Consider the following 26,385-nt stretch of genomic DNA (forward strand, 5'->3'; position numbering starts at 1 on the left):
TGAGAGAAAAGCTAGCAAATGCATTACATTTAGATAAATCATAACAACTATCTGTGCAAAATGACAACAAATTGAATGTGTGAAAGGACTGTACCTCATTCAAATTATTGTTTTATAAAGTCATATAATGCGCATACATCAGCATTCTGCTACTAGATTTATAAAATGGCAAACTTCAGGCTTGATTTGTGTGATTTGAACAAATCACTTCTCACTCTAATTTTTGGTTTTGTAAACAGTAACATTCAAAGAAGTCCTCACCAACAGCCTGGAGGATATAAAGATACAGTATATAAGCGTCAGTAAACTGCAGTGTTGCTTATCAGAGGACACAAAAAGTTAACATGATCAGTCAGTCAAGTAAGAGGCCTGTGTATTAATGGATGAAGCAAATATTGAATCGCTTTCGGTATATGTGTGTGCGCATGTGTATGTGTGTAAAAGGCCCACTACTCTCACGCACTATTCCTTTGTCTAAAGGTATGCCTGTAAACATTTCCAAATTTCCTCCTTCCTTATCTTTACATTCCTTGTTTGCTTTGTAGTAACTTGTCAGTACGATAAAATAATACATTAATAAACATAATAAACCATGTTGGATACATTCAAGTACATCAGTTCGTCAATACTGAATTGCAAGCAGATTCTGCTTTTGCAGCTTGCACCACTCTACAGTCTGGTTGTTGCCTGACTGTTTGGTTTGTGGGCTACAGTGCGTGCACAGTCACCATAAGCACCTCAACAAAACTGCACAAAGTGCAAACTGGCTCTATGATGTTGAGATTTTTTTGTGATCATTTTAACTGTCATGGAGCTCCCAGCTAACCTCAGCTCCTGCTCTACTGCCCATTCTAAACACACTGACTGTCCCAGGTCACACCTCGCCCACATCGAAGCTGTGGGCTCACTGGGGACCCCATACATCTGAGGTTACACACCACAGGTTGCTTGAAGGTCATTCAGAGGCAGTAGTCTGCTCATAGTGCAGTGAGGGTGCGGAACAGCTGAGTGAGGCAGAAGACAGAGGCGGTGAGCGCAGTGCACTGCTTGGCGAGCAGCTTGGTGCTCAGGTCCTGGCAGCTGCGCTTGCTGCTGGCTCGCTCTGCTGCCAGACAGAAGTCCCTGAATGAGCGGGCCACATCTGCCAGACCTGCAACTGCCTCTGCGTTCCTCCGGTCACACCTGTCGCATCCAGAGAACCAGAGGCATATTCCAGCCAACTCCACCAGGGTCCGGAAACTTTCTGCCAAAGAGTGAAGCATTTCCTCTGGGCTCTGTCCAATCCCCACCACCTTCTGGCAGCCTGACATCAGCCGCCTGGCCTCTATCTGGAGCACCCGCTTGTTCTCTGTAAAGTGAGCCGGGCAGGTGTCCCTCGGGTGGCGGCCTCCATGTCCTGCCACAGATCGGTCACTACCGCTACTCTCTAGAATTGAAAGGAGCTGGCCCACGTCTACGCGGAGTACTTGGAAACCTCTTGGCGGTTCTGGGTAGTGTTGCTGACCTAACCGACTGATGGTGTCCTTGTGTGCTTGAGACAGGAAACAGTCAGAGGCCTCAGAGAGCGGTGAGAGGAGAGGGCTGAGCTCAGAGGTAGACGAGGAGAAGAGGACGGAGCGTGGAAAGGAGGGAGAGTGGGTGGAGGAGGTGGAGAGAAAGGAGGGGACAGGTGGAGAAGCCATGAGTGGAAGAACTGTTCCTGAAGTCTGAGTCACACCACTGCTCTGTGTACGGCAAGAGAACTCGTATACTGTCAGCTCGTCGTCAAAGCTGTCCCCGCCACTGAAGCAGTTAGTATAGACCGCTGGGCAACCACAAGCGTCCAGTGGTACCTGCACCCCCTCCACAACTGACTCACATCCAGACGCTAGCACAGAACTGCAGCCAAGCTCAGACTTCAAGGGCAGGGTAGTCCCAACCTCGGCTGGAGTCTTTGTTTGAGATGGATCCTTACAGATCGTAAACACTCTGCAGCCTGAGGAAAGTGTTTTTGGTGAGTCGGAATTCTGCTCTGAAGGCTTACAAAGACCAATCAAAGGCCTGTCGCTACTGATTCGTCTTACTTTCTGTGACTGATTATGAAAAGGAAGTCCTGGCCTATTTAGGTTCTGTGTGGTCACCACTATCGGAGGGGGAATGGAAGGTGACTGTTTGCCCATTTTATAACCTGGAATGTCTTCACCTGGGTTTGTGACCATATTTGGTTCTGGAGCATCTTTTATAGGGCCAGGAGTGTCTATTTTCAGGCCTGAGGTATCTCTTTGGAGGCTGTTAAAGATGGAGGCTGGAGCCTCTGTTACTGGCCCTGGTGTGTTCTTGATGGGTCCAGAGAACAGAAGCTGATTTTGGTGTTGGGGTTTGGGCTCAGTCTGGATAATCATTGGAGAGTTTACTTCCTTCACCTCTAAACCTGAATGAAAACTCTTTTCTGAGGTTGTTTCCACAAAAAACTCCCCATCCACCTCTGATCCTGTAACAGTTGTATCCGAATCATCTGAATCCACTGTTTCTGAAGCTGTGCCCATTTCCAAATCTGTACTTTGTGTGACATCATGAACATCTAGAACTTTGATGGTAATCTCAACATCGTTGCTACTGTTGTACTTAGCAGGACGCTGGGCTTCATTCCCAACCCCAGCTTGGTGGAGGCTTTCCTCGGAGCGTGATAAATAAAGGGGCAACTTTTGAATCTTCCCCCTAAGTGTTGAGGCAGATAATCGACCCATGAAGCTGGGGGAACAGGTCTGGAAGAGGAAATGAGTTGGAGAAGGAGGCTCTTTGGAGAGATCATGGACCGTGGCTGTGTTTGACTTCACTAAGCTAGGACTAGCTAAACTGTGTCTAGCTTCAACACTTGACATGGTGGAATCACTTCCACGTTTAGCTACAATTTCTTTCAAGCATGAAGCATTTTCCTGTGTCATCTCAATTTTCAACCTAGTACCTGAAGTGAATGTCGGAGATGTGATGCTAGTTGCGGCTCCAAGCTTTGCTGTGATAGAGTTTATAGCACGAGTATAATCAGAATTAACTGAATGCATTCTTGTTTGAGCTTCAGTGCTGGTCAGAGACTTAATACTAATTTGTGACTCACCTCTACCTGCCGTGGCTGAGTTAGATCTGATGCTATGCTTTGTAACCAGATTCCAGTCATCTTTCTTGTCATTTGAACTAGAATTTAAGGAATTACTCACCTCTTCGTCATCAAAAACACTGTCAGAATTGGTGCTGTCAGTAACTTCATCACTAGTAGTTACGGTAGAACTAACAACACCAATAGCTTCATCTTCCTTAACACAGGTTGTGACTTCTAAATGTAATTGTGTTATGTTTGTGTAATTTTGTTTGCTAAGTGGCATCTCCTGAGAAGAAGACAAAGACATTTTGGTTGAGGTTTCCATGTTTTTGCTTCCCTCTTCTTCTGTCAGAAAACAGTCACTTTGGGATTTGTGAAAAACTGGTAGTGGGGGTAGAGGGGATGAGGGTGGAGGGGGCGGTGGTGAATATGACGGTGGGTTTGACTTGTCACACACAGCTTCAGGAATATGTTCCTCTAGATAAAAGTTTAGCTCTTGGGCAATTAGATGAGATCCCAAAAATCCATTACTACCTTTTTTATTCGAATCTATCAAACATGTAGGTATTGTGTTGGATTCTGACTGCCTATTTGAACTGTACCCTCTCACCTCTTCTATCCTCTCTTCTCCCTTCTTGTCCCCATTATCTTCCTCTTCAGTGATCTCTGGCAAAAACATATGAATAGTGAATGGCCCGTTCCCTGGCACACCTGTTGTTTCCTCCTTCTCTTCCTCATCTTTTCCCTCACCCATGTCCTCCCGTCCCTCCCCTTCCTCCTTTCCGTCACCCCTCCGATCAGCACTCTCCTTCCCATCTGGATCCACCCGACAGCGGACCATGGTGATGGTAGGAGATGCAGTCATCACGAGGTCTGTGACGGATTTGGATTCCATTGCATCAGGTTCCATCTCCATTTCTTGCTTCCTGGAGAGGGGCTGTGGGTCTCTAATCTGCTCATGAGATCCAAAACCAGGAGGAGAGCATTGTCCATGAGAACGGGCTTTTGACAGGATGGGTTTTGACTCGAGCTGAGCCGGTTCCCCTTCAGAGTGAGTCAGGGAGGAGACAGTAGGGCTGGGATTTTGGGTTTGCTCTGAAGGTTCAGGATCTGAACTCAGCATCTGAGCATCATTGGCTTTTGCCAAAAGGTTTTTATGAGGCTTGTTGGAACCCAGGTCCTGTTTTGATTCTGGATCTGGTTCTGGATAGGACACCATAGAGGTATAATCAGTTTCCATGAAGGAACGACGCTTGCGAGATCTTTTTCTGAGCTGGAACAACGTTTCTCTGCCTCCTCCTTCCTCATCTACTTCCTTTTTGTCGTCTTCTGCTTTTCCAGCTTTGTCTCCATCTGTCACAGAGACTCTGATGTCACTGAGGCTGATTGTACTTAGGAAGTCCAGCTTCATCTCTGTGCAAATACCTGCAGGATAGTAAGAAAAAGCTCAATCAAACATGTTAAAAACAGTGTGTATCAAAATTAGCTTTTTATTTTCCAGATAACTAATTCAATTCAATTCAATTCAATTTTATTTATATAGCAAGTATATTTATATCATCCTAACAGAAGTTATCTCAGGGCACTTTTCATATCAAACAAGTTCCTCGTCTTCTATGTTCATACCCAGAAGCAGAAAATAGACTCGGATAATCCAAATTAATTTAACGACCAATTCTATTTTTGTATTACTTTTGCTTGAAGGTTTATGTATAAGTTGGCTTGAATATTGTAATTAAACAATTTCTTGTGACTTTATAAACTATATATTTTTAATATAAAAGCGAGTAGTACATCACTATTGGTACCAAGGGTATAGTTTCCATTGGTTCAGTTTGATTCACTCTATAAAATCTCTGTAAACAGTGGTCTCTTACTGTCTAGCTGCCAAAATCCAGATAAGAGAGGAGTTAATATAACTCCTTTAATTATTACGCTCTAGCAATTATTACGCTCTAGCCCATTTTTGCTCTGGGTTTCACCTCTCAGGCTACATAAGTTGGCATATCTTAATGGGCGTGTTCCTGGGAAGTCAGTGAATGATGAGGACTGTCCAAATCCACAATCATTTAAGTCCGCATGGGACTCAAATGGACTTTCTGCAGACTTCCAGAGTGTCAACTAAGGGTGCAGACCTCCCCGGACGTTTTTTGAAATGTTACCCATAATCCATAGTGATACGGATGTGACAATGTAAAAAATAAATAAATGATCGATAATATGTACCTTATTTATTTTGAAGACATTTGCTTTTTTCATTATTGTTCATTATTGTAGTAAGGTTTCATACTGCGCATACAGAATATGAATAGGAGGCATTGGATTTGTTATAATCTGCAAAACTAGACTGGAAAAGGTTGGTTTTTGTCAGTTGAGGGTTTAATGTTGATACAATATTGTAATAATATTTGGCAGCTGATGTAAAAATAAAAATAAAAATTGCTGCACATTCTGATGAGGGGGTATGGCTACTATGTAATGCAACAGACCTACACATCTCATCAATACTGTTAAGAATCACTCAGAAAAATACTTTGAAATGAGTACAAGGGTCAGTTTCAATTCATTTCAATTGAAACACATCAGGTCTTGTAAGTCCTGTCTCATAGCGCAGTTCAACCCTCCAGCACCCTTGATGATGGTGTTGATGAGAATGGTGAACACATGACTATACATATAATAAAAAAACTCGCAAGGGCTCTGTTCACAAGTCTGGATGGTTCCCATTTGGATACAGCTATTACGGTTGTATGGCACCTGCAGGCACTACTCGCGGCTAAAAAAGTCACGATCCTCCTGTGCTTGCCTTAGGCGTAAAAAAATATCTTTTAATTTATGTTTTTTTTACACTTAATATTAAAAATATAAAAGAATATAAAAGAATATAATATAATATAATATAATATAAATATAAAAGATACTCTGATTGAACAACAATCAAAGAGACAGCAGTAAAGATGGGAACAATATTTGTTATTTGTCATGACGTATCAGGTCTCTATCAAGTTAACTAAATATGATTTTCAAGTAGGTTTGGCTCCTTATAATTCAGTAATTTACATAGCATTGCTGCCATTATCCGAGAAAACACAGCAACTACTTTAATTAACTTAATTTTAACTAATTTAAATAACTACGACTTTTTAGTAATTGTGTCTATTACAGTGGTAGCGGGAGTATAGATCCTTTTCTTGAGTATGATAATAATACAACATTATGAAAATACTCAAAATACAATTCAAATCTAATCTTTTTTTTTTTTGCGAAATATTGGATAATTTGACCTCTTTGAATCCATACTGGAATTATATAGGGGAAATCTGTCTTTAGTGGAACTGCTAACAACTCACACACATGTGAAGCATGTGACAAGGGCCCCCCCCCAGTGACACTGTTTTTTGTAAGGAGCCCACATGCCAAAAAAGGTTGGAAACAACTGGTTTGATCATTAACTTGCATTGTATTTTATCTGTAAAGTAACTAAAATTTAAGGTAAAAATGTACCTCAAAACTTTCCTTATATATTACCTCAGTATGTGTACTTAGTCATTTTTTCCACTGGACTAATAATTATCTTTGGACAGTTAAGTGCAAAGGATGAAATGCTATATCTCTTCTGGCAGGAGAGCATGGTTGCACTGACCTCTATAGGCTCTATAGGCTGATTCTTTATAAGCCAGTGGACCAAATCCATCATCACTGTTAGGTGTGGTCAGAAGTGTGGTCTACTACTTTCCTGGCAATTATGTTATATTGCTCCATAATACAATGTTGTCTCGCTTTTGCAAAGTAAAAGCTTCAGCCACTAGATGGTAGCAAAAGCAGAATTTACAGCCTGTGTTTTATCACTCTGCAAAAGACAATGAAAATGACAGTTGATAGTTGTGAACATTTGAATAAGAAGCTCAAAGAACAATGACAACTAAATGACCTCTTGGCACTGCCCCTGAGGTTGGGTCTTCAGGTGAGGTGAAGCGATCTCTGGCGTCAAAAAACTCCTCGTCAGAGCTGCTGTCTCCAAAGCCAGGTGGTGGCTGGAGGATGGGGATCGGCTCCAGGTCTTCAGCCTTATCTTCATCTCCCTCCACTTCCTCCCAGTCTTCTTCCTCCTTATGATGCAGGGGGTGGGGAAGGCTGCGAGCGCTGTCCGGGGTAATGTTGGAGCAGAGTTTGTAGTAGCAACGAGCGTCGCTTCGGTCAAAGTTAAACACAAACTCCATGTTGGGGGAGGGGGAGGATGGGGAAAGGGATAGTGGAAATTCATTATAACTGCCCTCCCCACTGACGCTTCCTCCTTCACCTGCTCTTCTCATCAACTGGTTCATTTCTTTCAACCTTTTCCTCCTCCTCCTAAACTCATCTTCATCTTCATCATCCTCGCTGGCCTCCGGAGGGCTCGGCAGGAAGTCTACGAGGCGGGAGAGCTCAGCGAAGCACAATGAACTGTCATCAGAGCAGGGCTTGCCTGAACAATTTTTGGCGTTTTGAAGGCCCTGAGAGGTGGAAACAGGTGCGATGAGTTGAGGATCGGCTCCGTCGCCTGACCTCCTGCAGCCCCCTCCTCCCCTGTCGTGAGTTGGGAAGTGGATGAGGGGGTGGGAATGAGCTGGGGGAGGGGCGAGGAGGTGAGGCTGAGCATAAGGATTCAGCTGAAGGGGAGAGTAAATGTGGTGATGAGTTTGCGAGGAAACATTGGGGTGGCTGAAAGAAGAAGAACATGACAGTACATCATCTTCCTCCAAGGCGTCAATGGAGTCACTGGAGGGGCTGGTGAGGACATGAGAGTCAGTATGACAAGAATCTGATGCTTCTGATGCAGACGGCTGCTCCTCTGCTCCTTGCATCTCTTTTGCACCTCCAATATTCCCGCCTTCTCCCACTTTTTCTTGTTGTTCCCTTGAGTCATTGTCTGTTATCTCAATCTGTATTTTTCCACCATCCTGCACTCTCTCCGTCTCCTCCTTGTGCTCAGTGTCTTCATTTTTACCCTCTCTATTCTCATGTGGCAAAGACTTTTCCTTTTTGGTGTCAGCATCCTTTTCTTCCCTTTGTTTTTTTCCCCCCCAAGATTTATCTCCCTTTTCTTTGCCATCTTTGTTTCTCCTTCTGTCTCTGTCTTTTCTTTTTCTTCCATCTGGATCTGATGAGGATCTGACACGAGGGCCGGGCTTCTCATTGAGCGACACCATGGAGACTAGTGGTTCCATGTCCAGGTCTGAGGGATCATCTGAGTCACTGCCACACCGGGACACGTAACCTGTGAACACACATTAATATGAAAACAAACACCAGGATTTGAAACCAAATTTATGGATGTATGCATAATTTTATGGCTGTATATTACTATATATTAGTATTTTCTTTATACCTTCCTCAGCAGATACTCTGTGCTTCTTGGAGTCATCTATCCAGGGAAAGATGTTGAGGTTGGGGTCAACAAAAACACGACAGTACCCTGCTATTAGGCAGGACATATCTTTGGCTGCCACTGACTCCAGCAGTAATGTGATGGGCTTTGTGTCAGAGAGAGGAGACAAGAAGATATGAAATGAGACAAGGAAAGAGAGGGAATAGAAAGATAATTTTACCAGTAGAAACACACATAACATACAGTAATCCTGTTGTGTCCAAATGGGTCACAATATTGAGGAAAAAGCAATTCTACTTCTTTTTATGCTGAAGTCCGCACATCTTATACAAGAGGGGGTACACGAAATAATATCAACAGGTCAGGAAAAGAATTTTGAAGTCATTAATCACCAGTAAAAAACTACATAGGTAGGTCATTTAAGATAAATGTTAATTAGCGACATTCTTAAGCTTTTAAAGAGGCATGGCAGGTAGTAGTTTGATTTGTTAACATCCAGACCTCCAAAGAGGCTAAACCTCCTGTGTCCAAACTGTTGGTGCATCAAATAGATTGCAAAATTACAGAACTGTATTTAGTATGTAAAAGGTGCACTGTGTCAAAAAATCATAACACACACTTAATACAGACAAACTGCACATACGAAGAGGTGAACAAATAATGCTTACTGGTGCATAACCTTGTATGACCCATCTTTGTAGCAGTTTGTAATGCTGATTCGGTTACTTTAAAGTACAAGTGTTTTTTGACGATGTTTATAGTACTTTGTCTAGGTGTGTGTATTCCTGCTCTTACCTTAATATCCTGCAGGTATATTTTAACTAGGCTGACTTTGTCTGATTCAGGCAGCAGCTCGATGCGTGTGATGCTGGTGAACTCTGTAAGGGTGGACAGGATGCTAAGCTTGTGGTTGACCACCTGGCTCACCCCGTACCGCGCCCCCACCAGCAGGGTCACCATTGACTCCCTGTCCTGGAGCTGTCGGGCGGGGAGGGATTGTTTAACAGAAAGATGGAGGATGGGCAATTATTGAGAAAGAAGACTGAAACTTCCATCGACCAAAACTCAACTACAAAATCAATATACAGTACATACACAATTAACAGTCTAAAACCCTACCATCATGGTGGCACTGAAGGATTTGCCTCCAAATGACTTGAGATCACCTAGCTCCTCCAGGTAGTTTATCCGTGCCTGATTGACTGACAGGCCCTTCTGCTTGGGATCGTGCTGCGATTGGCTCTTCTTCATGTGGTAGCCGATGGCCTTCCTCAGATCTTTCTCTCGCATGTTCCTCAACAATGTGGATGACACAAAGTTCTCTATGCCCCATGTCTTCCTGAAACAAACACAAAAACACAGGTTTAGAGGGTCTGTTTGTATGAACAATACTGTTAGAGAGCTGAACCTCATTTTTGCATATGTGCATATGTGTATGAAAGGAACAGCCACTTCCATACCAAAACAAATTTCTCCTTGAAGACAATATCAATCAATGAAGACAATCTTGAAATGCATCACTGATACTCAAGTAAAGAGCTGACTCCAGTTGTACTATAGTTGTACGTTGAGTTAATTTTACCCAGAAATATAGTATATTGTAAGTTCAAAGTTGGAACTCCACCTGTGTTTGTGTGTATATGGCATGCAATGTAGAAAATGTTTAACAGGAAAAGGAAGTTTTAATACAGAGAGAACCTATTAAGTGTAACATTTGTATAGTAGTTGCTTATTGCTTCTACTATATAGTTCAACAGTGTTTCATGTCTGCAGTGAGGTTATGTAATAGATGTTATTCCCTTGATCTCCTGACACATTGTTAGATCTGGAATATTTCATTGCTGGCAGCCCTCAGTTTGGCTGGACCTTTTTAGATGGTCATTAATTTAATACCACCACAGCTAATAAATGCCCTATTGGATGAATATTATAAAATGTGTATTATGATTTTCTACCCTCCCCCTCTTAGGCCAGTCTGACCACCTATCCCCTTTTCTCCTACCTGCATACAGACCTCTCATTAGCAAAACAAAGCCTGCTGTGAAAACCATAAAGACTTGGCTTGAAGGGGCTTCCTTTCAACCCCAGCAATGTTTTGAACACACCCACTGGGACCTATTTGCACAACAAGACATTGAGAACTACAAATCCACAGCCCTGTTTTATATACGGAACAGTGTATATAATGTCACAACAAACCGTGTATCACCAGGGATGTCAAGCCTCTGCTGAGAGACTGCATTATATCCTTTAGATCTGGCAATGCTGAATTGTACAGTGTTGCCAGGTCCAACCTGAAGAGAACCATCAAGGATGCAAAGGCAGCCTACAGGCATAAGATTGAAGGTAATTTCTGTGATGGGGACCCCCATAGTGCATGGCAAGGCACAGCACTTCACAAACTACAAAGGCAGCAAAGACCCAACCACCAGCAGCAGCAACTCGCTAGCCAAAGAACTCAACCACTTCTTCAGCCGCTTTGAGGTGAGTGATGTGAAGGAGGCAGAGACCGGGACAGCACCACTACCAACTGCTAAAAGCCCAGCACTTACTGTTAGCAAAGATGATATCGGAAGAGTGCTCCACAGTGTTAAACCAGGCAATCTGCAAGTCGAAATTGAATTTCGCAGAAGGCACTCAGAGACTGTGCGGATCAGCTGGCAGAGGTGTTCAGGAACATCTTTAACCTTTCTCTGCCAGAATGCACTGTCCCCAAATGCTTCAAATTTGCCACCATTGTGCATGTCCCAAAGAAAACAGCAATCAGCAGCCTTAATGACTACATACCTGTGGCTCTCACCCCTACTGTAATTTAGTGTTCCAAGAGGCTGATCCTAAGGCACATCAAAGCTTCACTTCCAACCACCCTGGACTGCTATCAATTTCCCTACAGAGCCAACAGGACAACAGAAGACACCATAGTAGACTCTCTTCACTGTACTGACTCACCTGGAACACCGGGGCACATATGTGAGGATGTTGTTTGTGGACTTTAGGTCTGCTGTCAACAAGATCATCCCCAGCAGAATGCTAACCAAACTGCTAAACCTAAGTTTCAGTCAGTACACATGCAGAAGACACATACAGATGATCAAGGACTTCTTAACAAAGCAACCGGAGACTTTTAGACTGTGGACCATCTCTCCCCAACCTTGACATTCAGTACTGGAGCTACACAGGGCTGCGTGCTCAGCCCTCTTCTCTACTCCCTCTATACCCATGACTGCCCACCAACCCAATGCTCCAATACAATCATCAAGTTTGCAGATGATACCATTGTGGTAGGACTGATACACAGTGGTGACGAGTCTGTCTGTAGGGATGAGGTCTGCAAACTGTCAGAATGCTGCTCCATCAACAACCTGACACTCAACACCTCCAAAACGAAAGAGCTGCTCATCAATTTCAGGAAGCAGAAAGAGGAACTGGCTCCTATACACATCAGGGGAGACAAAGGAGGAGAGTGACTTGATTTAAATTCCTTGGCGCACACATCTCCCAGGATCTCACATGGCCTGTTACACAATCTCCCCGGTGAAAAAGGCACAGAAACTGCTCTGTTTGAAGATTCTGCTGCCTGTTGTTTTTATATACAGCAAATTGTATGTACCACTCAGAGGGACGCACTAAATTTCTTTGTACAGTGTGCAATGACAATAAAGGCATTCTATTCTATTCTACCTTTATGAAATGAACCCTTCTGTTACATTTCAAGCAGAGTAATTTTGATTTGACTGATGCAAAATAACAAAAATGCAACTTAGAATTATGTGCTGATTGAATTAATTATACTATATATATAGATATATATATTTATATATTTATATATGTATTTTTAGCTTTGACTTCGTTAATGTCCCCCCAACATGGTAGGACCAGCATGGGACCCCACCTTGCCTTGGGATCTTGACTGGGAGTAAAATCCCATGTTAGTTATAGCTTAATTTGCTTATATCTCACGTGATGATTTTCAGGTTGGTCTTTGGTGACTGTCCACAGGTTGCCAACCTCTCCTGGATGTGCAGCGCAGCGAGTCGCAAGGCAGTGTTACACCTCATCTCTACTGCAAAGCGCTCCTGCAGCACATCATTCACCCCCTAAGACAAACAGAGAGTAAAAAATACAGTACAAATGGTAAAAAATGAAATTAGAAAAATATCATTTAAGAAATAATCTTCCATCCATTTTTTTTATAGTACTGGCAAAAATATCCATAACAACAAGGGGGTAACTTTTAAAAAGCAATTTTTAAAAAGTAAAAAAATCATGCTGTGGAAGGATGTTTTGGTTTTCCTTCATAATAGTAAGTGTTTTTTTCATTCATGCAACATGATGTCTTTACAGTTCAGGTTTTGCCTGTTGACAAATACATTATTTTCTTGATTCGAATCAAAGAACTACAGGGCAGGAATAAAACTACGCTTGGATCTGATGATAAACTGTACCTTTCAGAACAAGCTGACCTATCTGTCAGCAGATTTACTCCGTGGTGAAATGTGTCAACTGCAACAATACAGTAACTGGACTTTTTGTAGGAGTTACAGAACTTTGCTTCCTAATTTGAGCCTGGTGAGACTTGTTTGGAGCCCTTTTTCCGTTAATGTTTTTGGGGAGTTTGTGAATGTGAAATGCTGCAGCCTGCTGTTTGTCTGTGGGTCAGCGGTTCATCAATCTACCTGCAGGTAGAGGTATTCGAAGGCTGTGGGATCATCCTGCAGAAGAGTCTGGAGGTTTTTGGGCATGAAACAAACACGGAACAGACACCTGTAGTCATGGTCCTCTTTCTTCTGGACCACCTGGAGACACATGGACACTTCTCTTCATGTATACTGTATATTGTCACAGATTATTTTGACTTCCCAGTTGAGCTATAGTTCAAATATGTACATTTGAGTGGACATGTAAAATAATTGTTATCAGTGTGTGTGTGTGTGTGTGTTTACCTGCTGTATCCTCTCCTCATCGTGTAGCAGCAGTAGTTTGCTGATGCTGTGCTGCTGCTCCAGCACCAGGGAGAAGTTTTCAATTCGGCTCAGAGAAAGCTTTTCCTTCAGTGTCATCACAATGTCCTGATGCACACAGAAAATCACATCTTGAGAGATGATATTGTATAACATCAGGAAAAATATTTGCTGAGGTGAGCTGAGCTGAGGTTTGAAGGGAAGGTTTGAATGGTTAACAAATCCAGGATACTGATATTAAATCCTGATTAAGGCTAAGGGAGTGAGTGAATAACAGTTGTAGTGTTTGAATTAGACTATAATTTCAATCCAACATTGTCTCTGTTATATGGTTATATTTGAATATGGATTTTACTGCAGGCTTGACTCTACATCACATTCCTACACATTCATAAAGCTGACTACAGGCTCCTTGACATGACTTATACACTCAGAGAATATTTGGACCAACAAGGAAGTTAGCGTGAAAATTGGCTACAGTTTTTGACCTAGGTAAGAATCACTGAGAATGTATCATCGAATATGCATATCATGAGCGTCAGAGTCATTACTGAACCCCCCGAAACTCCATTACAGTTGTAAGGTATCAACTCTAAGGATATTTTTAAGGTAGGAATGGATGTCAGCATGGTAGACTATCATTGTATAGTACCTTGACTGTGGTGCTTGGTTCAAATTTGAAGGCCTTGGTCTGCCCATTCTCCAGATAAACCTTCAGAACGTTAGGCAAGAAGAGCAGCGAGTTACCCTGCAAACCAGACAAGGGTCAGGGTCAGGATCAGGGGTCACGGAAGGTGTCAGATGAAAAAGTGAGCATCGTAATCATAGGGATTATAAGTAGCAGACTTACAGAGAGATGGGAATGGATGGAATGGATGTTTTATTTTTGTCCTTTTTGAGTGCCCTTATGTTTGTGAATGTAATGTCTGTCTTAGATACAAAGGTGCTGTGTAATTTAAAATATGAAAAATATTATATGCATGCTCTGCACATTAAACACACTTTCAGTATGAAAGAGAGACCTGAGCCTTGTCTAATTTTCAGCTCTTCTCTCGGAGAATTTCTTTGCATCATATCCTCTGGCCTGTTTCTGTCTGCCAGGCTTGTTCACTGTGGTGACTCATCTTCCCCTGTCTCATCTCTGTTCTCTTATGATTTTAGGAAGTGTTTTTCTGTATTGACACCTTAGTGTAATGCAACACTGATGTCTGAATGTTTTGAAGTTCAAACCCCGAGCTTTCAAATTTTAGACAACCCCTCCCTTGTCACCCTCCCATCTTCTATTTCTCTTGGTTTCTCTCCCTTTTAACAATGGTGAACACAGCCCACCCCCCTCCTCTCTCTCTGTCTCTTTTCTATCTCCCTCTACCTCACTCTCCCTAATCTGCGGTTCATTGTCCTGTAATCACAGACATTAGGAATGGAGGATGAGGCAGATATTGATCTGTGTTTTCCCTGTGATTAGTAATGGGCACTCCAGCCTCCTCATCCAGCTAGTTTCACATCCGCTTGCAGGATGGGAACTCTGGCAAACAAGGCTCATTGAAGAAAACTGCATACAGCATGGAATAATACTGATCTATTACAAAACGTCATTCCTCACCATAGTAAAAAAGTACACCTGGCAGCAATAAATCCCATTTCAAAGCAATGTCTGTCGTCAGAAATTTTGATTTATCAAAATCTAGGAGACCTTAACTCAGTGGTTCCCAACCTGGAGGTCAGAACCCTCACAAGGGATTCCAAGATAACCCAAATAAGTCACAATATGTTGAATTTATGAAGAATGAAAAAAAAAATCACAACCTAATGTAAATGGCAGAAAATATAATAAACCATAAAGTTTTCATGAGAATTAAATTACACAGTGGGCAAAGAGATTTACCCAGTCTTGGAGGAGATGGATATGCTGTATATCTATAGCAATATTTGCATTGTTGCTTTAACTCTATTAAAAGTAAGCTTTCATTGATATCTGAAGACAAATGGTTTGAAAATTTCTTGTCAAAGCCAAAATTACGAAACCTCTTGAGAGCAGGTATTCTTCCTCTGGCCAATGAAGATGATAGATTCAAACATATTGAGGAGAAAAATAGATTGTGTGAGCTGTGTGATTTGGGGTGAAAAGTGAGTCCAGTTTTCTTTTGTATTGTATGTATTTTGATGATTTAGGAGAATTATTTTTCCACAGGCTATCTAAATAGCTTAAATTTCTACTCAGATTTCTCCAATGTTGTAAAGTAATTGTTTTTGCAAGTAATTTATACATTTTGTTGTAGTCAATGAAGGTCTTTGGATTTGATAGTGAAAGTTGTTTAACTTGGTGCTCTTTTTGAATTTTCTTATTGTTTGAAAATTTATACACAGCACTCTGGTTCGGGCTTATATGAGCACTGATGACAATACAGGCAGAAATGACATAAAAACACAGTGGTAAATGCAAAGGCCCATGATCAGATGTCAATATCCAGATAATGTATCCAGATACACATCTTGTGTAAATGGTGTCTTAGTGACACCTATGTATTAATGGATGACCTGATTGAGCACAGTGCCCAAAAATAATGCAGTTTGTTGTGACTGAGTGAAATTTATCTGCCAATAAAATTTGTAGAAAACTTCAAAGATCTTGATAGCTGTTCCCAATAACATATGTTACATGGTTTCTAGTTGTAATGCATGTGATTAACACCAACTGTCTCAAGGAAACAGTGCCAAAAAGATGATAATAAGGCAACAATGAAGATGGGCATGGGGGAGCTACAGCTGAGTTTTAGCATTAATGTTCTCAAACTCACCTGAGAGTGTCCATTGACTTCCACCTCCTCAGCAAAGTGAACTTTCACAGGGTTTGACCTGAGTTTGGCCCTCTTCTCTGGTGTGATGAATGATGACTTTGGGCCCTGGGAGGAACACATAATAATAAATCAGGTTATCACAGTATTTTTTTTAATAATTAATTGGGACTGTATATGGTTGTGAGGTATATTTTAAGTGAAGCACAGTGAAATGAGGAAAATGAAAAGATACACAGTCTGTTACTTTTTCTTTTGCATTTAATTAAAGCAACCATACAGCAATTCAGCCAAAAACACTTTATTATTTTTAATGGGTTGAGAATATGTACTTAGTTGTGGTAGGATAACACTACTCCAGGCAATAGTTAAAAGCTTGCAGTTGTTGTTTTATATACAGTATTTGTTTCTTGCCTCAGGTTACTTGACTCTAGAAAAACTATTAAAATATACTGTGCATTGTATATAACCAAGAGAACAATGCTGACATCAGATAAATTATATCAATGCCGTATGCTGAGGAAAAGGTTTAATTATTTAAATTAAGGCTGTTTAAATTTTGGCAAAAAATATAAAATAATAGGCACTTTCAGGGACCAATGTGTACACTAGATACTGGATAGAATCAAGTATTGCAAAAATAGAAAATGGGAAGTAAAATGAGATAAGTGATTATGGTATATAAATGTGTGCATACATTTTTAAAAATGCTAAATTAATGGAGCAATAACGATCCTATCTCATTGTCAATACAACACAAGTTTCCAACTACATTTTGGGCATTTTGCAGTTCAATCAAGGGATTTGCATTTAGCCAAGTACAGGTACTTAGTATAAGAACACTGATTAATTCATTACTGCACAACCAGTTGCAGTTGGTGTATTGAAAGTGCTAGAAAATGTCAAACAACCTGCTCCTATATCACTAACTAATTATAATAAAAATCTTCATTTAGGCATGCCTTGGTTCAGAACTCTTTTGATGTTTTGTTACCATCAACACACAAGACAGATGAAAGTTTTCTGGGAAATGCTAATAATTCCTTGCAGCTCAATATTGATTTCTTGGAGGAGCCGTGAGCTATGAATCAAATAGAAAAGGTGCCTCCATCAGCAGAGCTGCTGATGAGAATCACTGAGGAGCCGCCATTTAATTACCGATCTACTTCACCTTAGTGCAAACACATATGTCAACTTCATGGACACAGATTGAGGTGAACAACTTACACACACAAATACACAGTTAGCACACACACAAACACACGCACACACACACACACACACACACACACACACACACACACACACACACACACACACACACACACACACACACACACACACACACAGATTGAGTGATCATGATAGAGTTTTTGTCCACAGGATCTGAGTCCATGGGGGGAGTTAACGAGGGTGCAACATGTTGTCACTGTTAACAGTGATGTAGTGGTGGGACCTTGGTGACATGATCGTTGTTATCAATGATGCATGGCCCCAAGCCTCATTGACATGCTGATTAATGGGCTTATTGACCACACTTTAAAACTCTGTGTATATCGCATGTACAGTATATCTACATATACTTCACACGCTTATGTGTGTGTTTCTACGACCTAATGAAAATATGAAACAAGAAAGACATTAAGTTCATCTAAAAGTGCTGCTGGCGGAGGACCAGCCATTATCAAATGAAGTGCCCATCAGTGTAACTTTGTGTGTAAACGTTTTTTTTCTGTGAAGTGTGTGTCTCTGTGTGTGGTTAGTTGGATATGGTAAACTCACCAGCATTGTTCTGAGGACCGTCATTGTCAACGTTTCTCGACACTCCCTGAAATGATTGAAAAGGAGAGTGGTAAAGTTAAATGTGATGTGCATAACTTAATTTCAAACAGTATTCTTGGTGCATGTACCAATAAACATGCATGTTCTTGTGTGTTTGTGGATGCAGCTGTCGGTGTAGACCTGATTATTTCAGCAGCTTGCTCCGGGGTCAGGTCATCTGCAGCGACGTTATTGATCTTCACAAGCTGGTCGCCAGGGACGAGCCGACCATCTGCAGGACCACCTGCACACACAAAATGTCTTTGTGTTGTCATGCCTGAGGGTGTTCAATTGGCCTGCATTCATACTGCAACTGGGGTTGATGACAGGCAATAGATGGTATTTGAATGATCCCCTTTCATCTCACACTGATGCATATTTTTTTAAAGAGCTCTCCAAACCGAACCTTCCCAACATTCACCGTACATCACTGTAGAAGATGAAGGGCAGTCTGCATCTGCTCTTAAACTTAACAGAATGACTGTCACCACTACTGACACAGATAATACTGAACTTGTACAGTAGTATTCACTGAATTAGGTGATAAACGTAAGAAAAATCTTGTACAGTCTGCACTGTTTAATTCAGCAGAGGTGTGGGTAAAAGTTATAGTACGTTTGCTCTAAATACACTGATGATGCTGTCCCATACTGTGCGCGTTTAGCTGCTCTCTGCTCAAATTATTACAGAAAGTACTGCAGAAGGCAGCAGTGAAATAAACTGAAACTGAGAAGAATTTGGAAGGACACTGGCATTGCATCAGTGCCGCTGAGTTTCACAATTTTAGACAGAGGTATGGAAATCAGCTTTTCCAGTGCTTTATAACAACACGCTGAATTTTGGGAAGATCTAATTTTATAGAGTTACTGATAGCTCTAAGTTTGCTTTTATTTATACTAAACTTAACAAATCCCTTTCTTTTCTTATTCAAAAAATATGATTTTATTACATGGATTTTATTTAGTTCTTTACACTTAATATACTGGGAAAATATTAAAAGTGCATTCCCCAAGACACCCTGCACACCCGCTCCCGCTCTAGGTCTGTTGTGGCGACGTCATGTTGATGCAGTGTGTTTAATATTATTTTAGTGTTGCATCACAAAAGTATGAACATGGTCTTTGGCCTAAGTTTCAACCATACTAATACTGGAGGCAGTCTGAAATGGGCTCACTGGCAGCAAACCAAAAGACAGTGTACATGAGATCATGTAGATATGTTTACTACAATGCAAATTTTGAACATTATATCTTGTGTCACCGGTGTATATTGTGTAAAGAAAGATAATAGTTTCTTTTGCATACAGACATTTATCACCCCTATCGCTGCCTCCATGAGCACTTTCCACCATCATTTTCCTTATTATTATCATCAACATTGCCCTCAGCAAATGTTTTATATACAACATCAAGTAACCATTCAGTGTTAATTTATATAATTGTGAAACAAGTTATTACTTGATGTTTCATCCAAAATGTACATGAATACATAGCTGATAGCTCTGAAAATGCTTTTAAATAAGGATTCACATTTCACTGTCGAGTTGCTTCAGCACGTGCCAGAGACAGAGAGAGGCAAAATTGAGCCATGGCTCAGTAGGGCCACTGAGGACATGAGCAACGGTGTGTGTGTGTGTGTGTGTGTGTGTGTGTGCATGCGTGTGTGTGTGTGTGTGTGTGTGTGTGTGTGTGTGTGAGAGAGAGAGAGAGAGAGAGAGAGAGAGAGAGAGAGAGAGAGAGAGAGAGAGAGAGAGGTACAAGCACATGGTGACAGAGTGAACTTTAGCCAGACAGGAGAAAGCAAGGTAATCTGCCCCTGGACTTCAGGGGGATTCAGGTCACGGTGGCTCTGCAGCTCAGCAACAAAATGCACTTCAGAGTACAAATATAGGCAGAATATAATATACAGTTTGTACGAGTAATTATGTATACTTTTTACATGACTGGCTTACAAAAAAAAACAGATAGTGCTTGTGTATAAACACAATCCAAAATTGGGGCAGTAAGATTTAGTACAGTATTTTTGTATATGATAAATAAAAACATACAGACCATACAAATATAAACATCTCCTTATTCCAGAAAAACATCCTACTCTCTAAATGGGAGATTTCATATTTTCAAATGTATTAAGTATTGATATGAAATGCGCACAAGAGCGAGTAGATCAATATCACTGATTGGCATTACAAAACAGAAGCAGACTTTGGTACTTTTCCTCAAGCCTTTGTTTTAGTTGAAGACATTGTACTTAGAAATGTGTTGAATTATCCATTTCTGTTTTTTTAAAATCTGTATTTATGGTGATTACCTGTGTTGTGTGACTATTTTCTCTTTAGTATCATTGACAACTTGATATTTTAACTAAAAAATGAAAGGTATCTTCAACCCTTGACTGGCAAAATACTAAGATTCAACTTACAGAAACACTGTCAACAAATATCATTTTCTAAAATGAACATATCACAATTTAGAACAAGACACTTTACCATGAAAAATATGAGAGGAGTCGTGTAAACACATTGCAAGACAAAACACAAACAGAGACAGAGACAGCCATTTGGTTCAACACAAGTTCAGCAACATTTAAATGGTTCACTACGCATGGCATACAGTTTGGCATCGGCTCTAAAAGGCAACTAATCATAAACTGAGTGAGGACTTTGACAGCTGTAAATCATATTCAAGATACGGTATGCGATGACCAATTCTATCTTTGGAGATTAGGGAGGGACTGTACGACCACAGCTCTCCTTTAGATGTGACATTTACATCAGCCAATCGCTGGATAATAACTTCTGTAGTTCTGAACTGGTGTTAGTGAGAATTATTAATAAGGGTGCATGCTGTTACCTGTGAGCATACCAGAATTGGGCAAAGCCTTGTATTTATAAGTTTTACATTTTGACCAATTGGAGGTGCTATGCCATGACATGCAGTAGAGGTGACATGTCCATCTACAGGTGCTGACACATTCTTATGTCCCTTTAAACTTATTTAGTTCAAAGGACTCGTTCACACTGAGTTGATCTTGCGAAGCACACCACCAGCTGTATGCATCTCCCACCTCCTTTGCATAGACTCCAATAACAGCCATAATGCCACCCACACCCATGCATAACAGGAAGCACACTAGACCTGCAGGCAGGTTTAAACTAGATCCAAGTCCCCCATGCAATCTGCACTGAGCGGCCTGTTGAGGCGATGCAAGTCAGACATGCAGGCCAATGGGTGCTATGCAAGTCTCAGGTTGAGAGCAGCACAGAGACTGGACAAAGATCCATCAAGGTTGAAATGTTTCTGAGGGGTATTCCCGTAGGTATTCTAGGAAGCATGGTTAACCTAGCCTTACATAAAACCTGGACTTGGAGTTGAGTGAACCTGTTGCGACTTACCCCAATTTTGGTGTAAGTGATTTGACAATCATGAGGGTTCTTAGATGCTAAGTGCAACAATTTATGCAGATTATACTTCAACCAATCTGAGATGATTGAGATCAAAGATGAGTTCTACAATATAGGTTTCGATTATTTTTCAACTTTGTGCAACAGTGCCACCTAGTGGCCAATATGCACTAAATTTTGTTTTAGAACCTCGGGGTGGCATGCCAAACTACTGGCAAAAAATTTGTGTTAATCAAAAAGACCTATATAAATATATGACATCACTTCCTCTGTATGAGTATAAAGTTTAGATTAGTTTCATGTTAATCAGAATGATTGTTGTGTTCATGTTCTGTCTGCAACCTATAGGAAGTTGTTCCTTTTATAATGTGTTCATTTTTTGGATTATGAAAATTCTTTTTATAACTTTTTATCATGAAGGTCCATAGATTCTATGCGCTAAGTTTTGTGCAGATGGGACTCACAACATAGGAGAAATTTAAAAACCGTAGGTTTCACATATTTCACAATTTTGCAAAAAATATTTATAAACAGAAATGGGCGTGGACTATATCACGAGTTTCAGCTAAATTCAGGGAACACGTACACGTAAGGTTTTTGAATGTGCAATGTAATGTATGGGAGTAACTGGCTAAAACGCGCTTATCTTGATTATAGCGCCACTTGCTAATGGACACGTGCCCCTGAAAATTTCACGAACTCTTACAGTGTATGCTGCAGTACCACTTTTACCAACGGAAGGATTAAAACATTTTTTTTAAAAACTAGACGTGCAGGCAGGTATTAACAGCCCCCCATGCAATTCTTGATGATAATACAGCACATATGTATTGTCTTGGTACAAAGCTGAAACACTTGATTTCTAGAGCTGTTAAATCTGTCTTAATCAAAACAAGATGAGTCTGATGTCTCAAATTTCGATACCGTGGTGCACCTGTTGTGCTTGGGCTACCATTTTAAGGTTACAACCGGCTTGCTCCGCTTCCTTTTTCCCCCATTCTCGCAGGATCCGCACACAGTCCTGGCTGCTTTAGGAGTCCAGTCATATTCCAGTAATTTGGCACTTAGTTTCTAATCTGGAGTTATTGGCATATAACGCAAAAGGACGAGCCGACACACACCTGTGCGACAGATGAACGGATGGTTAGCTGAAGCTGGCAGGTTGATGCAGGAAAAATGATCCTTTCATGGATCCTTGGAAATTCGGCCGTTACACTATATTCTCTGTAAATGATTGCCCGTTGAGTGCTGCGACATGAATTTTGTCACAATTTCTAGCGTTGCTGTAAACTGTTGTTATTAATAATAATAATAATATTCATATATAATATTATTATTTAATATTATTCATTCAAATCAGTTTTTAATAAAAGGTGGAAGAAGAATTAGGATCCATCACTTATGGTGGCCTTGACATACCAAGCACAACAACATTGGATCGACCACATTAACAAATTACAAAACACAGCAATATACTGTAAATTGTGTTTTCTAATTTGTAAATGTTTTTTCTAAAATGTTGTTGTGTTTTCCGAAACGTGTTTTTGGGGATTTGTTTTCCATTTGTTTAAAGTGTTTTCTAAAATGTTTTTGTTAGGGTCTAGTTGTGGACACTGCCATTGTTCAGTCTTTGCAAGCCTACATCAAACAGCGCTCTGCTCAGCTTGCAGAGAAAGCTGCCTCCCAGAGTGCATGGAAAAACGTGTCCCAGGTAATGGTTTTCACTGCAGGTATACTCTCCTCCCTCTTTCTATTTGCTGTCATTCTATAAGGCAGTACACCAGCAGCTGCAGCTGGAGAGGGTTTGCAGCACTGCAGCAACGACCGCTCTCAGAACCCTAAAAAGTGCATTCAGAAAGTATTCAGACCCCTTCACCTTGTTCACATTTGGTTATGGCCTATGCTGAATTAATTCTGTCCCTCATCAATCTACACTGAATACCCCATGATGAAAAAGCCAAAACAGTAAAACACAGTTGTTGCTTTGTCATTATGGGATATTAAGTGTAGACTGATGAGGGAAAAAATTATTTTAAACAATTTTAGCATAAAGCTGCAACATAACAAAATGTAAAAAAAAATTGAAGGGGTCTGTATACTTTCTGAATGGACTGTATGGGGCCATCAGCAACCTGAAACCTGTTGCTGTGTGGAGTTTCTCCGTGTGGTGGCGTGGGTTTACGCCGGGTGCTCTGCTTTCCTCCCACACTCCCAATTTGTACAGTAAAAATGTTTAACTGTATTTTCAATGTCTGAAGTACCTCTTAAATTACAGTTATAAGGCAGGCTGGATTAGCTCACCTTGACACAAACTCAAGGAGGTTGTGAAAGTGAACAGAGGTTATATAGATCCTAATTAGGGCCCAAAATTGATACTGGATAAATATATCATGAAATACATAAATGCGGAGGTAAAGAAGTAAATAAACAAAGGAAAAATATACAGAAACAAATATTAAAGGAATCAATAAATATAGTAAAAAATATAATATTCTCTATTTATTTATTGACCATTAAGCTATTTATTTATTGTTTCTGTCAACTTGTAGGAAAAAAGGTACATTTTATGAATCATTTGAACGTTTTATATTTTATTTAATCAATTAACTGTTCTATTATAGTTTTTGTAGATATTGTTAAAAGTATAAATGCTGTTTCAAAGCCTGCCATGAATAGAATTCTGGTCGAAAAATAATAAATCCTTTACAGGACTGGGGGTTTAACCATAATACATTCTGAGTACAGAACAAAATGTGTCTGTAAGTATCAAAATATGTCAAATATTGAGAGTTGGTTGAATGTCTGGTGAGACTGTTAGTCTTGTTTTAAACTAAGTATTACTAGTTTATGAATAACAGTATCAAACTGAATCAGGTATATTATTGTAGCACATTTAGATTAGGTCTATTTGCATTGATATATACGGAAAAATAATATAACAATGGGGGAAAGCCAGTCTATGATATATTATTCCAGACAGTGGACGCACTTGTGGGAACACTGTGTTTTTCTCTTTTCCTGGGCTACTTTCCCTTCATTTGGATGGACAGGCTATTGCAGGGCAGCTCTCTTGGGTGCTCAAGTGAACAGTAGCAGCTGTGCCTATTGGTAAGGAGGTACTAATAAAGTAGACCAAAACACTACAGACCCTGGTAAAGGAAACTGACTCTGGGCATGTAGAATGGGATCTCTGTGGGAGAAGGAGTCAGAGCTGGTGGAGAGGTACCAAGCAGACGTATCTCAACAAAACGTGCAGTGTCAGCTATGAAACCCAACTCCCTGATACTGAGTACTACTCTATTTCTTCTACTCCTGAATTGTCCAGGGTGAGTGCTGCATTGGGTTTTTGGGACAAGAGCGTTACATATCTGTGTATAGAAGAACCACATATAAAGACAACTAGGTTTGTATATAGTATCAGACAACCCCGATTCAATGTTCAGTCATCAGCCGTATAACTGTTCACCTCAGAACACAGACAGTTGGGTGAAGTAGGCACTCAGCTGTCAATAACAATGTAATATTTTATCTATACTAAAGTAAGATTGCAGATCTTTCTTTGTAATGTTAATGTTTGTAATGTTTCTTCTTTCCCACCTCTATAGTATGTTTACATTTTATGAATCTTGTCATACCTGCAGCGACCTCTTGTACCAGGATGGGGCTTTGGGAGGAGAGAGTGATGCCATGAGAGTTAAGGGTCGGGTCCCGTTGAATCTGAACGTTAAAGCGGAAGGGGTAATTCCTCTGATCAGAGCCACTGGACTCTGCTGTCCTTCCATCCACTCCAACCCGGTCTCTGGAGAGGAGCAAAAACAAAAACAAAAAACAAACAAACAGTAAAGTCTGAATGACAGCTTACTAAGATTTCCAATTCTGCTCTGGCAATTGACCAATTCTGTGGTGAACAACTCCAGATAGACGACATACAGGTCAGATAAAATGGGGGAATTTAACTAATGAATTTGAATAAGAGAAGAGGTTTACCTGCTCAGAGAGTGAGACCTGCTGCCTAAGTCCCGGGACCGTCTCAGCCATCGTCCCACCACCTGCTCCACCCGGCTGGTCCTACGAGATGGGGAGCGGCTCCTGTCTTGCACCTCCATTTACCTGGCATGGGGAAAAAGGCCAAAGGAGTCATACATACTCTATAAGTGGTTAACTGGCTCCACGGTAACAACAAAATGTCATGTAATGTAATGTAATGTTTTGTGTGAGAATCCAACCAGGAACATAGTCAAATCAAACAGGCAACGTGTAAATTACAACTCCATCAGACATTCATAATCAGAATACAACATGCAGTTTTAAGAATTTGCAAATTGCAATGCATAAGAGACACAGCACACACACTCACACATCCGGCTTGGCAGTGGTGGACAGTGATTTTGGGCTATGAGCTGAAGCCAACAATGATGTCACTTGTGGCCTCATGCAGCCTAATAGGCTCTTAGCCCCAGTTAAGAGCCAATGGCTTGCATTTTGGTTCAAATCTCAATAAACATCAATATCAATAGTTCCTAACTTCCAATAAGGATGGCGTCTCCTTTAAATGGGTCCCTGTTGTGTTTGCTGTGAGGCTGGTGGTTGTCATAAATGATTGTTGACAGGCTGTGGCGGCTGGTGAGATGGATGTAATGGACATGGGTTGCATCTGGTGTGTGATGGGTTTAATGCATGGGCCTACAGTAGTGAGTTAATGGGTCCTTGTGGAACCTTGCAATATTTTAGATCATGCCATATCTGCTTACATACAAGTGTGTGCTTATTAAGGCCTACAGACTTTAGAACATTTTACCCCCAACTCCTTCATGGATTTTCATTACCTGTCCACACTGACCATGATGTGATTACCCTCAAGCATATGCTATATCAAATATGCAGTTAACGTTGTGGAACTGTCATATATAAAAGGAACTACGATGACTATCAGTTTGAAACGGGGAAACAAACAGTGATCT

The 26,385-nt window shown here is 40.8% G+C and overlaps 1 protein-coding gene across 1 annotated transcript; it reads right to left on the minus strand.

Annotated features, from left to right (window-relative positions):
- Positions 1-977: 977 nt before the first annotated feature.
- On the minus strand, positions 978-25,530 carry LOC120800302 (FERM and PDZ domain-containing protein 1). The gene is made up of 14 exons (XM_040146313.1): positions 25,412-25,530; positions 25,060-25,223; positions 18,163-18,265; positions 17,983-18,028; positions 16,204-16,308; positions 14,058-14,153; positions 13,388-13,513; positions 13,121-13,240; positions 12,405-12,541; positions 9,564-9,783; positions 9,240-9,422; positions 8,445-8,589; positions 7,008-8,333; positions 978-4,501 (listed from the first exon to the last, which is right to left on the minus strand). The coding sequence occupies exons 1-14, from the start codon at positions 25,528-25,530 to the stop codon at positions 978-980; spliced, it is 6,414 nt and encodes a 2,137-aa protein (XP_040002247.1).
- Between the last annotated feature and the right edge of the window lie 855 nt (positions 25,531-26,385).

The sequence above is a fragment of the Xiphias gladius genome, chromosome 15, assembly GCF_016859285.1.
Source record: "Xiphias gladius isolate SHS-SW01 ecotype Sanya breed wild chromosome 15, ASM1685928v1, whole genome shotgun sequence".
Lineage (NCBI taxonomy): Eukaryota > Metazoa > Chordata > Actinopteri > Istiophoriformes > Xiphiidae > Xiphias > Xiphias gladius.